The sequence below is a fragment of the Mauremys mutica genome, chromosome 1 (assembly GCF_020497125.1).
Source record: "Mauremys mutica isolate MM-2020 ecotype Southern chromosome 1, ASM2049712v1, whole genome shotgun sequence".
NCBI classification, from domain to species: Eukaryota; Metazoa; Chordata; order Testudines; family Geoemydidae; genus Mauremys; species Mauremys mutica.
The window spans coordinates 242,614,427-242,627,318 of record NC_059072.1 but is presented as its reverse complement, the minus strand read 5'-3'; the positions used below and the strand labels follow the sequence as shown (position 1 = coordinate 242,627,318).

Here is a 12,892-nt window from a genome sequence, read left to right as displayed (position 1 = left end):
ACCCTAATTGTTTGTGGCCACACCTGTGGCTGTTTACCCAATCAGCCTCCCTTGGATGCTTTTAATCCCTTCCTAAGGGGTGCACGGTGACCACCCCACTACACATCAGCACTAAACAGCATGGAGTTCACACAATCACTCAGATTTTTTTAGAAGAAACCACTGCAAAGGTGCAAATAAGGGAAAGATCCTAAGTTTTATAAAGCTATTGGAAGTTTCATAGAACTATTATACAATAACTCAGCAAAAACATTCCTCTGAATTAGGTGGCCACCTTAATTTATGGTCCATTATTTTACAATCTGTATTGCTTGAAATACTTTTACAGTCTAATGCGAAGTATTTTCTTTTGAGCTTCAGTCATAAATACTGCAGGTTTACAAGTAAGTTTTATTCATAGACCACAGATGCTAACTTTATCGTAACCTATAACCAATGAATAATGCATCACAGGAAGTGATATCTTTTGAATCCAAAGAATGACAGTTTTGTGATGACCCTACACCTGTACATTTTGTATAATAAAGTTATGCATCGTTATGAAAGTTCTATAGTCTCAAATACTACTACAGTGATGAGTACACCATTCAAACTGAGACAGACAAACTAGATAAAAATGAACTGAGTTTTTTTAAAGTATTAAAATGTTCTGTTTTCTAGAACTAATTTAATAATTTTATCTTGTTTTTGGTCACAAAACAAGAAAGATTTGCTATATGGCCATAACAAGAGATCTCGGCATATATTTAATACATTGATAAACTCATTAGGAGATGCTGAGCATTTTTGTTGCCCAACCTTTCCTTAAGGCTCCTCTCTGTTTACTGTTTGTGTCCTCCACTCCCACATATACATAGGATCAGACCCTCTATTCCCTTGCTCCTTGTGTAATCATTCACACCTGTGCAGAGTGAGTTCAAAAGGCTACCAAATCAGAATTCTAGTGTTTTATGCCCACTTTGCACAAGGCAATGGATTCAGCCCTAGGCAAGGGGAAATTTTTTGTGCTGGATCCGCTCCCTTCCATCCTTTTTCACTTTAATTCTCTCTCTTGTTAACATCATGCATCAAAGAAGCAAGTTAGTGTGCAGCAAGCCGGCGTGTAAATCTACATCACTGCAGCATGCCACTCACTAACGCTCTGTGTGAACCCCGCTGCTGAGCACTAACAGTTCCCTAGTGCACACTGACCTACAGCAGTATGGAAAACACCTGAGGGAACAATTAGGGCCCAGCAGCAGGGTCCTCATGGACAGTTAGTGCAAGGCATGCTGGAGTACCTTGCACTTCACCCTGCTGTGCACTAACTCTTTGTACAGATATGCCCTTACTGGCATAGCCAGGAATCCAACTCACAAGTTTCTGGCCCTATGCTTAATCTATTAAACTGCTCTTCTTCCTGCTACATCCACAAACTTTAAGCTACAAACACACGTGGTCCTTGTGCAGCAAATCACTTAGGCCTTGTCTGCACTACAAAATTAGGTCAAATTTATAGAAGTCGCTTTTTCAGGAATCGTTTTTATACAGTTGATTGTGTGTGTCCCCACAAAAAATGCTCTAAGTGCATTAAGTCGGCGGACTGCGCCCACAGTACTGAGGCTAACGTCAACTTCTGGAGCGTTACACTGTGAGTAGCTGTGGGTAGCTATCCCACAGTTCCCGCAGTCTCCGCCGCCCATTGGAATTCTGGGTTGAGATCCCAATGCATGATGGGGCAAAAACAGTGTCGCGGGTGACTCCCTCGTCAGGCCCCCCCCTCCCTCCGTGAAAACAACGGCAGACAATCGTTTCACACCTTTTTTCCTGGGTTACCTGTGCAGACGCCATACCATGGCAAGCATGGCGCCCGCTCAGCTCACTGTCACCATACGTCTCCTGGGTGCTGGCAGACGTGGGACTGCATTGCTACACTGCAGCAGCTCATTGCCTTTTGGCAGCAGACGGTGCGTTATGACTGGTAGCCATTATCGTCATATTCCTGGGTGCTCTTTTAACCGACCTCGGTGAGGTCAGTCAGGGACACCTGGGCAGACGTGGGAGTGACTCAGCCACGTCATTCCCATCTTCTGCCGAGCACCTAGGAGATGACAATGGCTAGCAGTCGAACTGCACCATCTGCTGCCACCCTAAAGATGTAAAAGATAGATGGAGTGGATCAAAACAAGAAATAGACCCAATTTGTTTTGTATTCATTTGCTCCCTCCCTCCCTCCGTAAAATCAACGGCCTGCTAAACCCAGGGTTTTGAATTCAATCCTTGAGGGGTCCATTCTGTGTGACAGTTGTTTGTGTTTCTCCTTGATGCAAAGCCTCTGCCTTTGTGGACTTTAATTCCCTGTAAGCCACGTCATCAGTCACCTCTCCCTCTGTCAGAGCAGACAATCATTTTGTGCCCTTTTTCAGCCCAGACGCACTGGGATCATGGAGCCCGCTCAGATCACCATGGCAATTATGAGCACTGTAAACACTACACGCATTATCCTGGAGTATATGCAGAACCAGAACCTGCCAAAGCAAAACCAGGCGAGGAGGCGACGGCGGCGCTGTGATGAGAGTGATGAGGACATAGACATGGACACAGACTTCTCACAAAGTACAGGGCCCAGCAATGTGCACATCATGGTATTAATGGGGCAGGTTCATGCTGTGGAATGCCAATTCTGGGCCCGGGAAACAAGCACAGACTGGTGAGACCACATAGCGTTGCAGGTCTAGGACAATTTCCAGTGGCTGCAAAACTTTCGTATGCATAAGGGCACTTTCATGGAACTTTGTGACTTGCCTTCCCCTGCCCTGAAGCGCCAGAATACCAAGATGAGGACAGCCCTCACAGTTGAGAAGACAGTGGTGATAGCCCTGTGGAAGCTTGCAATGCCAGACAGCTACCGGTCAGTCAGGCATCAGTTTGGAGCGGGCAAATCTACTGTGGGGGCTGCTGTGATCCGAGTAGCCATAGAACTACTCTATACACTCAAAGAGCTGCTGATATCAAGGGTAGTGACTCTGGGAAATGTGCAGGTCATAGTGGATGGCTTTGCTGCAATGGGATTCCCTAACTGTGGTGGGGCGATAGACGGAACCCATATCCCTATCTTGGCACTGGAGAACCAAGCCAGCGAGTACATAAAACAAAAGGGGTACTTTTCAATGTTGCTGCAAGCACTGGTAGATCACAAGGGACATTTCACCAACATCAGTGTGGAATGGCTGGGAAAGGTACATGATGCTCGCATCTTCAGGAAGTCTGGTCTGTTTCAAAAGCTGCAGGAAGGGACTTTCTTCCCAGACCAGAAAATAACCGTTGGGGATGTTGAAATGCCTATAGTTATCCTTGGGGACCCAGCTACCTCTTAATGCCATGGCTCATGAAGCCATACACAGGCAGCCTGGACAGTAGTCAGGAGCTGTTCAGCTATAGGCTGAGCAAGTGCAGAATGGTGGTAGAATGTGCATTTTGATGTTTAAAAGCTGGCGCAGTTTACTGACTCGGATAGACCTCAGGTAAACCAATATTCCCATTGTTATTACTACTTTCTGTGCACTCCACAAGATCTGTGAGAGTAAGGGGGAGACATTTATGGCGGGGTGTGAGGTTGAGGCAAATCACCTGGCTGCTGATTACATGCAGCCAGACACCAGGGCGGTTAGAAGAGTACAGGAGGGTGCGGTGCGCATCAGAGAAGCTTTGAAAACCAGTTTAATGACTGGCCAGCCTATGGTGTGAAAGTTCTGTTTGTTTCTCCTTGATGAACCACCCCCCCCTTGGTTCACTCTACTTCCCTGTAAGCTAACCCCTCCCCCCTTTGATCACCACTTGCAGAGGCAATAAAGTCATTGTTGCTTCACATTCATGCATTCTTTATTAATTCATCACACAAATAGGGGGATAACTGCCAACGTAGCCCAGGAGGGGTGGGGAAGGAGGGAAGGACAAGGCCACACTCCACTTTAGAACTTATTGAAGGCCAGCCTTCTGTTGCTTGGGCAATCCTCTGGGGTGGAGTGGCTGGGTAGCCAGAGGCCTCCCCACTGCGTTCTTGGGCATCTGGGTGAGGAGGCTATGGAACTTGGGGAGGAGGGCTGTTGGTTACACAGAGGCTGTAGCGGCGATCTGTGCTTCTGCTGCCATTCCTGCAGCTCAACCGTACACTGGAACATATGAGTTTGATCTTCCAGCAGCCTGAGCATCGACTCTCGCCTTCTGTCAGCAAGCTGACACCACCTATCATCTTCAGCCCGCCACTTACTCTCTTCAGCCCGCCACCTCTCCTCACATTCCTATTGTGCTTTCCTGCACTCTGATATTGTCTGCCTCCACACATTCTGCTGTGCTCTGTTAGCATGGGAGGACAGCAGGAGCCCAGAGAACATTTCATCCCGAGTGTGTTTTTTTCGCCTATTAATCTTCGCTAGCCTCTGCGAAGGAGAAACATTTGTAGCTAGTGGAGAAAAAGGGAGAGTGGTAGTTAAAAAGACACATTTTAGAGAACAATGGGTAGACTCTTTCACGTTAAACCTTGCTGTTCACATTACACAGCACATGTGCTTTCGTTACAAGGTCACATTTTGTCTCTTGTATTGAGAGCCTGCCGGTTTGGTGTGAGAGATCACTCACGCTTAACCCCTCCCCTCACCGCGTGGCTAACAGTGGGGAACGGCCACAGCCAAACAGCCGAGCAGGAATGGGCACCTCTGAATGTCCCCTTAATAAAATCACCCTATTTCAACCAGGTGACCATGAATGATCTCACTCTCCTGAGGATAACACAGCGAGATAAAGAACGGATGTTGTTTGAATGCCAGCAAACACCGAGACCATACGCTGCCATGCTTTGTTATGCAATGATTCCTGACTATGTGCTACTGGCCTGGTGTGGTAAAGTGTCCTACCATAGTGTATGGAGTAAGGCTGCCCTCCCCAGAAACCTTTTGCAAAGGCTTTGGGAGTACATCCAGGAGAGCTTTATGGAGATGTCCCTGGGGGATTTCCGCTCCATCCCCATACTGTACTGGCCACAAATGCCAGGGTAAATTAATCAATGAACACGCTTGCTTTTAAACCATGTGTAATATTTACAAAGGTACACTCACCAGCGGTCCCTTCTCCACCTTCAGGGTCCGGGAGCACGCCTTGGGTGGGTTCGGGGGTTACTGGCTCCAGGTCGAAAAACATATCTTGGCTGTTGTGGAAACTGGTTTCTCCGCTTCCTTGCTGTGAGCTATTTTCAATCTCATCATCATCATCATCATCTTCTTCGTCCCCAGAACCCGCTTCTGCGTTGTGTGATTCTCCATTGACGAGTCAAAGCACAGGGTTGGGGTAGTGGTGTTTGCACCCCCTAGCATGGCATGCAGCTCATCATACAAGCGACATGTTTGGGGCTCTGATCCGGAGCAGCCATTTGCCTCTGTTTTTTTAGTAGGCTTGCCTTAGCTCCTTAATTTTCACGCAGCACTGCTGTCCGTCTGTCAGAGTCTACCCTCACTTGAAACTGGGGGGTTTCAAAGTGAGGACCCACATGTCTTCCCCCACCCCAAAATCCTAGGGTAGGTCTCCCCTTTTGCTGCCACCACCTCGGTCAATTACGTGGGCCAGGACACCCCTGTTTCCCCCCGTCTCCCTTTAAAGACACTCCCTGGGAACACAGATCAACTCACAGAGGAGGAACCTTCCCCCTCCCCTCTCTTCCCTGCTCCGGAGAGAGAGATACCTTGATTCAAACTCCTTGAATCTTTACACACAGGGAAGCAGCCCACTTCCCCCCTCCCTCTCTCCTAGCCCCTGGGGAGAGATACACACCGATTCAACTCTGTGAATCACCGAGAGAGAATGTCTTAGCCCCTTCCCCTATATCCACAGTAGAAGGGATTTAATCAAATCTTTATAGAAAGAATTTATTAAAAGAAAAACAAGAAAATACAGAATCTCTATGAGTCCAAGCTGGATACTCATAGGGTATAACCTTGCTAAGTTCTGGAGAGAATTCTCTCTCTTCTCAGTACAACCAGTACAGGCAGAATTAAGAATAATCAATAACAAACACACAGAATTGCAAACATAGGATTATTAGATAATGACACAAAGTATCTTTCTAATACTCACTATCTTGACTAGAAGAAATTAGTTCAGAAAGGTAGAAACTTGTAGACTTGATTAAAACATCTGGACTCTTGTAACTCCAGACGGCTAAAGACAAAACACACAGGATCAGAGGGAAAAAGTTCCCTCCTAGAAATTTCAAATTCTCTTCCCTGATTGGTCCTCAGGTCAGGTGCCTACCAGGTACTATTTTTAACCCTTTACTAACTATTCATGACAGCGTCCCTGTTATGGCCTCTGTCCTTCATGCCCTTTAAGACTTTTTCTAACGTTTTGGCATTTTGTTTACTGGAACGGAGTTCATCTAGCATGGATTCGTCTCTCCACATATGGCGAGCAGATCCTGTACCTCCCATTTGGTCCATGCTGGAGCTCTTTTGCAATCCTGGGACTCCATCATGGTCACCTCTACTGATGAGATCTGCACTCACCTGTACCTTGCCACGCTGGCCAAATGGGAAATAAGAGTCAAAAGTTTGCGGGCCTTTTCCTATCTACCTGGCCAGTGCATCTGAGTTGAGAGCACTGTCCAGAGCGGTCACAATAGAGCACTCTGGGATAGCTCCTGGAGGCTAATACCATCAAATTGCGTCCACACTACCCCAAATTCGACCCAGCAAGGCCGATTTCAGCGCTAATCCCCTCATCGGAGGTGGAGTAAAGAAATTGATTTAAAAAGCCCTTTAAGTCAAAAGAAAGGGCTTCATCATATGGACAGGTCCAGGCTTAAATCGAGGTAAGGCTGCTAAATTCGACCTAAAATCATAGTGTAGACCAGGCCTTAGACATGTAATTTTAAGAATGTGAACAGCTCCATTGAAATCAACCCCAGTTCAGAACGAGCCTGTATTTTTACAGCCAAAGTGGCAAGGAGGATTCTGAGAGTTTCTCACTTTCATGCACCATTTGCACAAATATAAAATAAAAGCTTAGCTATAAACATCTCAGAGGTTTCCTAACCAATCTCCACATGAGAGAAAAAAGTGATGATTGCAAAGCTGTAATATTGTTACTGTTTAGACAGTATCAAGAATATGCTGGGGGCACTTGTGTAAGCTCTCTATGGATTGGACAATAGAGGCATTAATCATTCCCTCAGAAGTGACTCAAAGGGAAATGCAAAACTGGTAGAGGAATTTGATTGAAAATATCAAGGAGAAAAATTCAGAAGTCTCTACAGTGACAACACTCAGTCCATGCTACTGATAACAGAGGAAGGAGGGGCTGTTTGGAAAATATAGAAATAAAATATTAATTTTAAAAGTTTCAGTAACCTTACATGAAAGTATTACTATTAAGTTTCAGGAACATTACATGAAAGTATTACTATTTTGGGGGATTGTTTATATTAAAATACTTATTAAAAGGTAACACATTTACTTGGTACAAATATAGTATGCAAGTTCTAAACTTTTTAGGCAGATTCTTGGGCTTGATCCTATACACCTGACTCACATAAGTAATTATGACTGCTGAGTGCAGTTTTAGTAAAGACAACTAGACTAAAAAATGGATAAGGATTACTCCCATAAGGCTTTGAAGGATTGCCCTCATTAAATTTACTCTGTCTTAATTTCATTAATATGATATAGATTTAAAAACAATCCAAAACGTGAAAGTATTTGAATGGTTTTTCAATATTTTTGTTTAAGCTGGAGTCATAAATGCAGAATTTGTTAAGATATCACATACAGAAGGCATTTAGAAACCTGGGTCTTTCTAAATTTATCAAAATACTATCCAAAAAAGAATACAACATTATTGTCCTTGATTTTGGTTGCTTAAATGTTTTCCTCAGTTATAATGATAAACTTTTATAGACTCTCTGAATATAAGAGAAAATGCAGTTTATGAAAGATACAAATTACTTTCATCTACAGTAGACGGCCTGAATAATTGCACATGTGTAGTTTAATGACCACAGTCACCACCCAATGAATACCATGAACATTACAGGCTCTCTGAAGTTGTTATCTGACTAGACTGTGATTTTCTACTAATACATTTCAGATGTTTTTGAAGGTAAACTTCATCTATTAAATACTATGGCTTTGAAAGACGCTTCTCAAAATGTAAATTGTTATTCCCTTTAAGAACAATCCAGTTAATTAGAACAGACCTTATTGGTATAGCAACAGACATAATTGATAATTAAGAGCTATACACAACCAATTTAAAATTAGAGCTTTATTAACAATTCCCTCTCTACTCTGCAATGTTTATTTTGACACTGTAAGCAGTATACTATGTGGTATTTCTTTATTTATGTTTGCAAAGTTATTTTGGATTTATAAGGCTTGGCCACAGTAAAGAGTTTCATGTACACATTTTAGAGGTTTTTTTTACCAAATAAACTATGGGCTAGAGAGTGCAGGTTACTGTAGGCAGAACTACTCCATCCCAGAGGGAGCTCTGGAAGGGATAGTTCCTTTCATATTGTTTAGAATCCCTATCTGAGCTCCCTATTGCTCTGGTCCTGTGATGATGCATGGGTGGGGTTGGATGGTTGTTAATGATATTCATAGTGTCTGCATCCAGGGCTAGCCTAGAGCCATATCCCCTGGATGCAGACACTATGAATGTCATTAACAACCAATCCACCCACGCAGACGCCTACTTCATCGCAGAACTAGAGTCAATGGGAGCCTCAGCCACTGAAGAGACGACCCTCATCCTATTGTTTCAAAACACCAGGGTCCTGGGGGGTGGGGGGAGAGGGAGAGGGAGAGAGAGTGAGCGTGCTGAGAATACAGCTGTCTCCCCACCTCCCAAAAGACTGTAGTAATCAGAGTGAGCAGAGACGTAATCTTTCCCCATCCAAAGAGGAAGGCGAGAGAGTTAGAAAAGAGCATCATGAAGTGGGGCTAAGGAGCTGTGACTCCCCACTTACAAAACAAATGAGGTAGTCAGAGGGACTTCTCCTTCTCAACAAAGGGAGCTATAATGGGAGGTGTAGAAGAATCACATGATTCTCCGCTCTTCCCAAAATCTAAAAGCCTGAGAGCAGGGGCTCTACACACCCTCAAAGGAAGGAAACGGCATCTGCGTTCCAGGGGAGGCTGTGAACAAAGAAGTTCCAAGAGCAGATGCCTGGAGCTCCTACTGTGCAGTACACCATAGATCATATTACTTTTCTCATTGACCTCATTTAGCCAGCAAAATGAAACATATATTCTTAATACTGGAGCTTCGGGTAGGAAGTTAAAACCTCTCAAGTCATTGCACTCTGGGTAGGGGCTAGCAGCAAGCTGAGGCCTATGCTGGTGGGGGTCGCCTGTTCTCTGGGTCTTCAATAAAACTATACAATAATTGACAACACCTGAGGTTTGCAATTCTGTGCCAGATCCCACACTTGACAAAGCAGTCTCAGTTTGCATTATCCAACAGCGGAGCTGACTGAAATATAGTAAAGCTTCTTTTACTGAATAAACCCACATCTGCACCTATTTTTAGGTAATACAATGGATTACAATACATACCGCCTTCCTCACTTCCTGTTTTGAAACAATAATCACATTTGGTGGATCCCCGACAGCTGTGGCAGCCCCTCCAATGTTTGTGAAGATAACTTCTGCAATCAGCACATGTCTAGGATCAAGATTAAGTACCTCACATAACCTGCGGTATACATAAGAAAATTAAATCAGCTCCTTAACCTTTGATTAAATTGCCTCAAACCTTAAGTGATTTATAAAAAACTTAGCACTTGTGTCAGAAATTCCAAACTGTTGAACAAAGGTTAAAACTTGGCCTTTCATAATTAATACTTAAATTTTTACAATATACTGCAATGGCTACGGCATTCAAAATACATATTTTAAAAACAATGTTAAAAGTAGCAAATCATTACAACAGTTGAATTATAGTTAAAGTTACATGAGCCTTTCCATTTTAACAACGCTTCACCGTGGTATATAACTTTCTAACACATTTACCTTTCCGGCTAGAATTTACTAAGTTTGGTCTCTGCCCATTCTTTTTTTTTTTTTCTCCTCCCCTTTTAAGTATGAGCTGGAGCATTCAACATTTTTTTAGGACAAGGAGAGTAGAAAATACACTTGCCACATTATTAAAAAAATTTATATATTTTTTAACTTCACTACCAGCAGAATAGCTGTTTATAGGTATTAATCAATTTGTAAAGAAATAGCCCTCAGTGAGCAGTAGTATCTCAGAACACTAGAATGAGTTTATCAAGTTATGGTCCATTAAAAATCATGCTGTGCATACACAGTACATTTTGCATAGTCTGTTCACTAAAGTACTTATTCAGGAAAGCCCTTAAACATGTGCTTGACTTTAAGCATATGCTAAGCCATTTCGTGCTTAAAGTTAAGCATACATCTAAGTGCATAACTGAAAAGAGATGGACTTGCATGTACTTAAATGCTTTCCTGAATCAAAGTCTTGGGCCCCAATTCAGCAAAGCACTTAAGTACAGCAACACTGCAACTGGGAGGTGTGATTCCCCGCACAGGTGGGCAGACTCATGCCAGCTCAGCTTGAGGTAGTACTCTTAAAAATAACAGTGTGGACATGGTGGCACTGGTGCCATCTTAGGCTAGCCACCTATGGGTGGAAGCTTGGGCAGCAAGCCTGAGCCACCACCCGTACTCCAACACCCATGCTGTTATTTTTAGCATTGTAGCTCAAGCTGAGCTACCACAGATCTGTTCACCTGAGCTCATAATAACACCTCCCAGATTCATTGTAGACATGCCTTTGAAATCAAAGGCATTTAAGCACACGCTTACGTGATTTGTTGAATAGGGACGGACTTAAGCATGTGTTCAAAGCTGTTTGTGTTTAAGTGAATCACACTCAGCAGGCTTTCCAGTACCCTCTCAGGTGGAGATCTGCACTGCCAGCCCAGTCTCACTTCCCTGCTCTGGGCACCACCTCTGTCCAGTGGGAGCACTCACTGCTGGTGCCTTTCCCAGGCACGTCCCTTCAGCCGTGCTCAGCCCGGCAGAAATCTGGGGGGCATGTGACCCAGTGTGCCCCCACACACACACACATCGCCTGTGCTTTAAAGCCTTCATCAGAGGCTGTATCATCTCTCATGCCATCTTTAAAACAAAATGGAGAGAACACAGTTTATACTCTGGTGAAGGAAATTAAGGCCTTGGCTATACACTATGCTTCCTGCCTCCTCCACAGAGAAACTCAGAATCTTCATCAATCTGAGATATGAAATCAACAAGCTTCTGTCCCAACAGGCTGAGTTTGCCTTAGTCTGTCTGAAGCAAAGCTACTGGGAATCTGTTGAAAGATGGCAAGCTGCTGCATGCAGACTTAAGCAAAAGACTAACAGAAATAAGATTGCTGCTGTTCACAATAGTAGTAATAAATTATATACAGTACATTCCGATATTAATAAACAATGTAAACAGTTTTATTCAAAACTATTTTTAGCTGAAGAGCAAATCAGTAAAGATGCCTGTTTTATTGGATTGCCTCTGCCACTGCTCTCTGACTCACAGAAGGGACTATTAGATGCTCCCCTAGAAATCATGGAACTGACTCAAGCTATAAAAGAAATAAAGGTTGGAAAGACTCCTGGTGCAGATCAGATCTCGACTGAGTTTCACAAAAAGTGCTCTGAAACTTTAATACCTATATTTTTGAATATGTTCAATGAGGCCAAGAAAGAGCAAACTCTCCTGCCTACTCTAAGAGAAGCTGCAATTTCAGTTATTCCTAAACCTGGGAAAGACCTTGAACTATGTAGTAATTACAGGCCAATTTCTTTAATCAATTGTGACACTCAGCTCTTGCTATGCTATTGGACCAAGTTCCCTCACACACAAATCAGGTGGGCTTCCTTCTTAATAGACATAGCTCAGATAATTTGCACCGATTGATATTATTGCCACTTTGAGAGATTCTGAGGAACCCTTAGCTGTCATTTCTTCAAATGCCAAAAAGGCTTTTGACCGCATAGCCTGTGATTAACTTTTGCATGTGTTAGCAAAATTTGGGTTTGATAAAGAATGTATTGCTTGGATTAAGGTTTTATACACTAACCCAACTTCGAGGGTAGTTACCAGTGGTATTATTTCCACCCCATTTCCATTTCAGAGAGGTATGAGGCAAGGCTGCCCCCTTTCACTTCTTCTGTTTGATTTAGCTCTAGAAGCTTTGACTGCTGCCATCAGAGTAAAACATATTCATGATATCAGGGTGGTCCAAACCGAGCACAAAATTATTCTCTATGCAGATGATGTATTTATATTTAAGCCCAAGGTTACCATTCCTAACCTACTAATCACTATTAATAAAGTTGGACTCCTCTCAGGATATACAATTAATAGGGGGTAAATCAGAAATTTTAGGAATTAACAAATATGCCCACAAAGGCCTTTTCTCAAATTGGGACTGTCATAAACAGATAGTTAAGGGTTAAAGTCTGTTTTACCTGTAAAGGGTTAACATGCAGTACCTGGTGACCACCTGACCAGAGGACCAATCAAAGACGAGATTTTTTCAAATCTCTGTGGAGGGAAGCTTTTGTCTGTGTTTTCTTTGTTTGTCTGGGTAACTTTTTTTGGATCTAAGAGAGAACAGTCATGTCTCCAAGTTCTCCTGGAGTAGTTTCTACTAATTAATAGTGAGTATTAATTAGAAAGGCGAATTAGTCTTATGATGTGATTTCTATATTTGCAATTGTGTGTTTGCTAAAGGAAATACTTTATTCCTGTTTGCTGATATTGCTTTTACTGAGAAAGGGGAAGGGGGATTCTCTCCAGAGATTGATAAGCTTAGACCCTATGAGTGTCCAGCTTGGGCT

At 43.3% G+C, this 12,892-nt stretch overlaps 1 protein-coding gene across 2 annotated transcripts in view; it reads right to left on the bottom strand.

The window, feature by feature from the left end:
• OCA2 (OCA2 melanosomal transmembrane protein) overlaps positions 1-12,892 on the bottom strand; it is a 313,888-nt gene that overhangs the window by 181,312 nt on the left and 119,684 nt on the right. For both annotated transcript variants that reach the window (XM_045005021.1, XM_045005030.1), the window contains exon 13: positions 9,582-9,720. In XM_045005021.1, the coding sequence (XP_044860956.1) occupies positions 9,582-9,720 (139 nt within the window). The remainder of the gene's footprint in view (positions 1-9,581; positions 9,721-12,892) is intronic.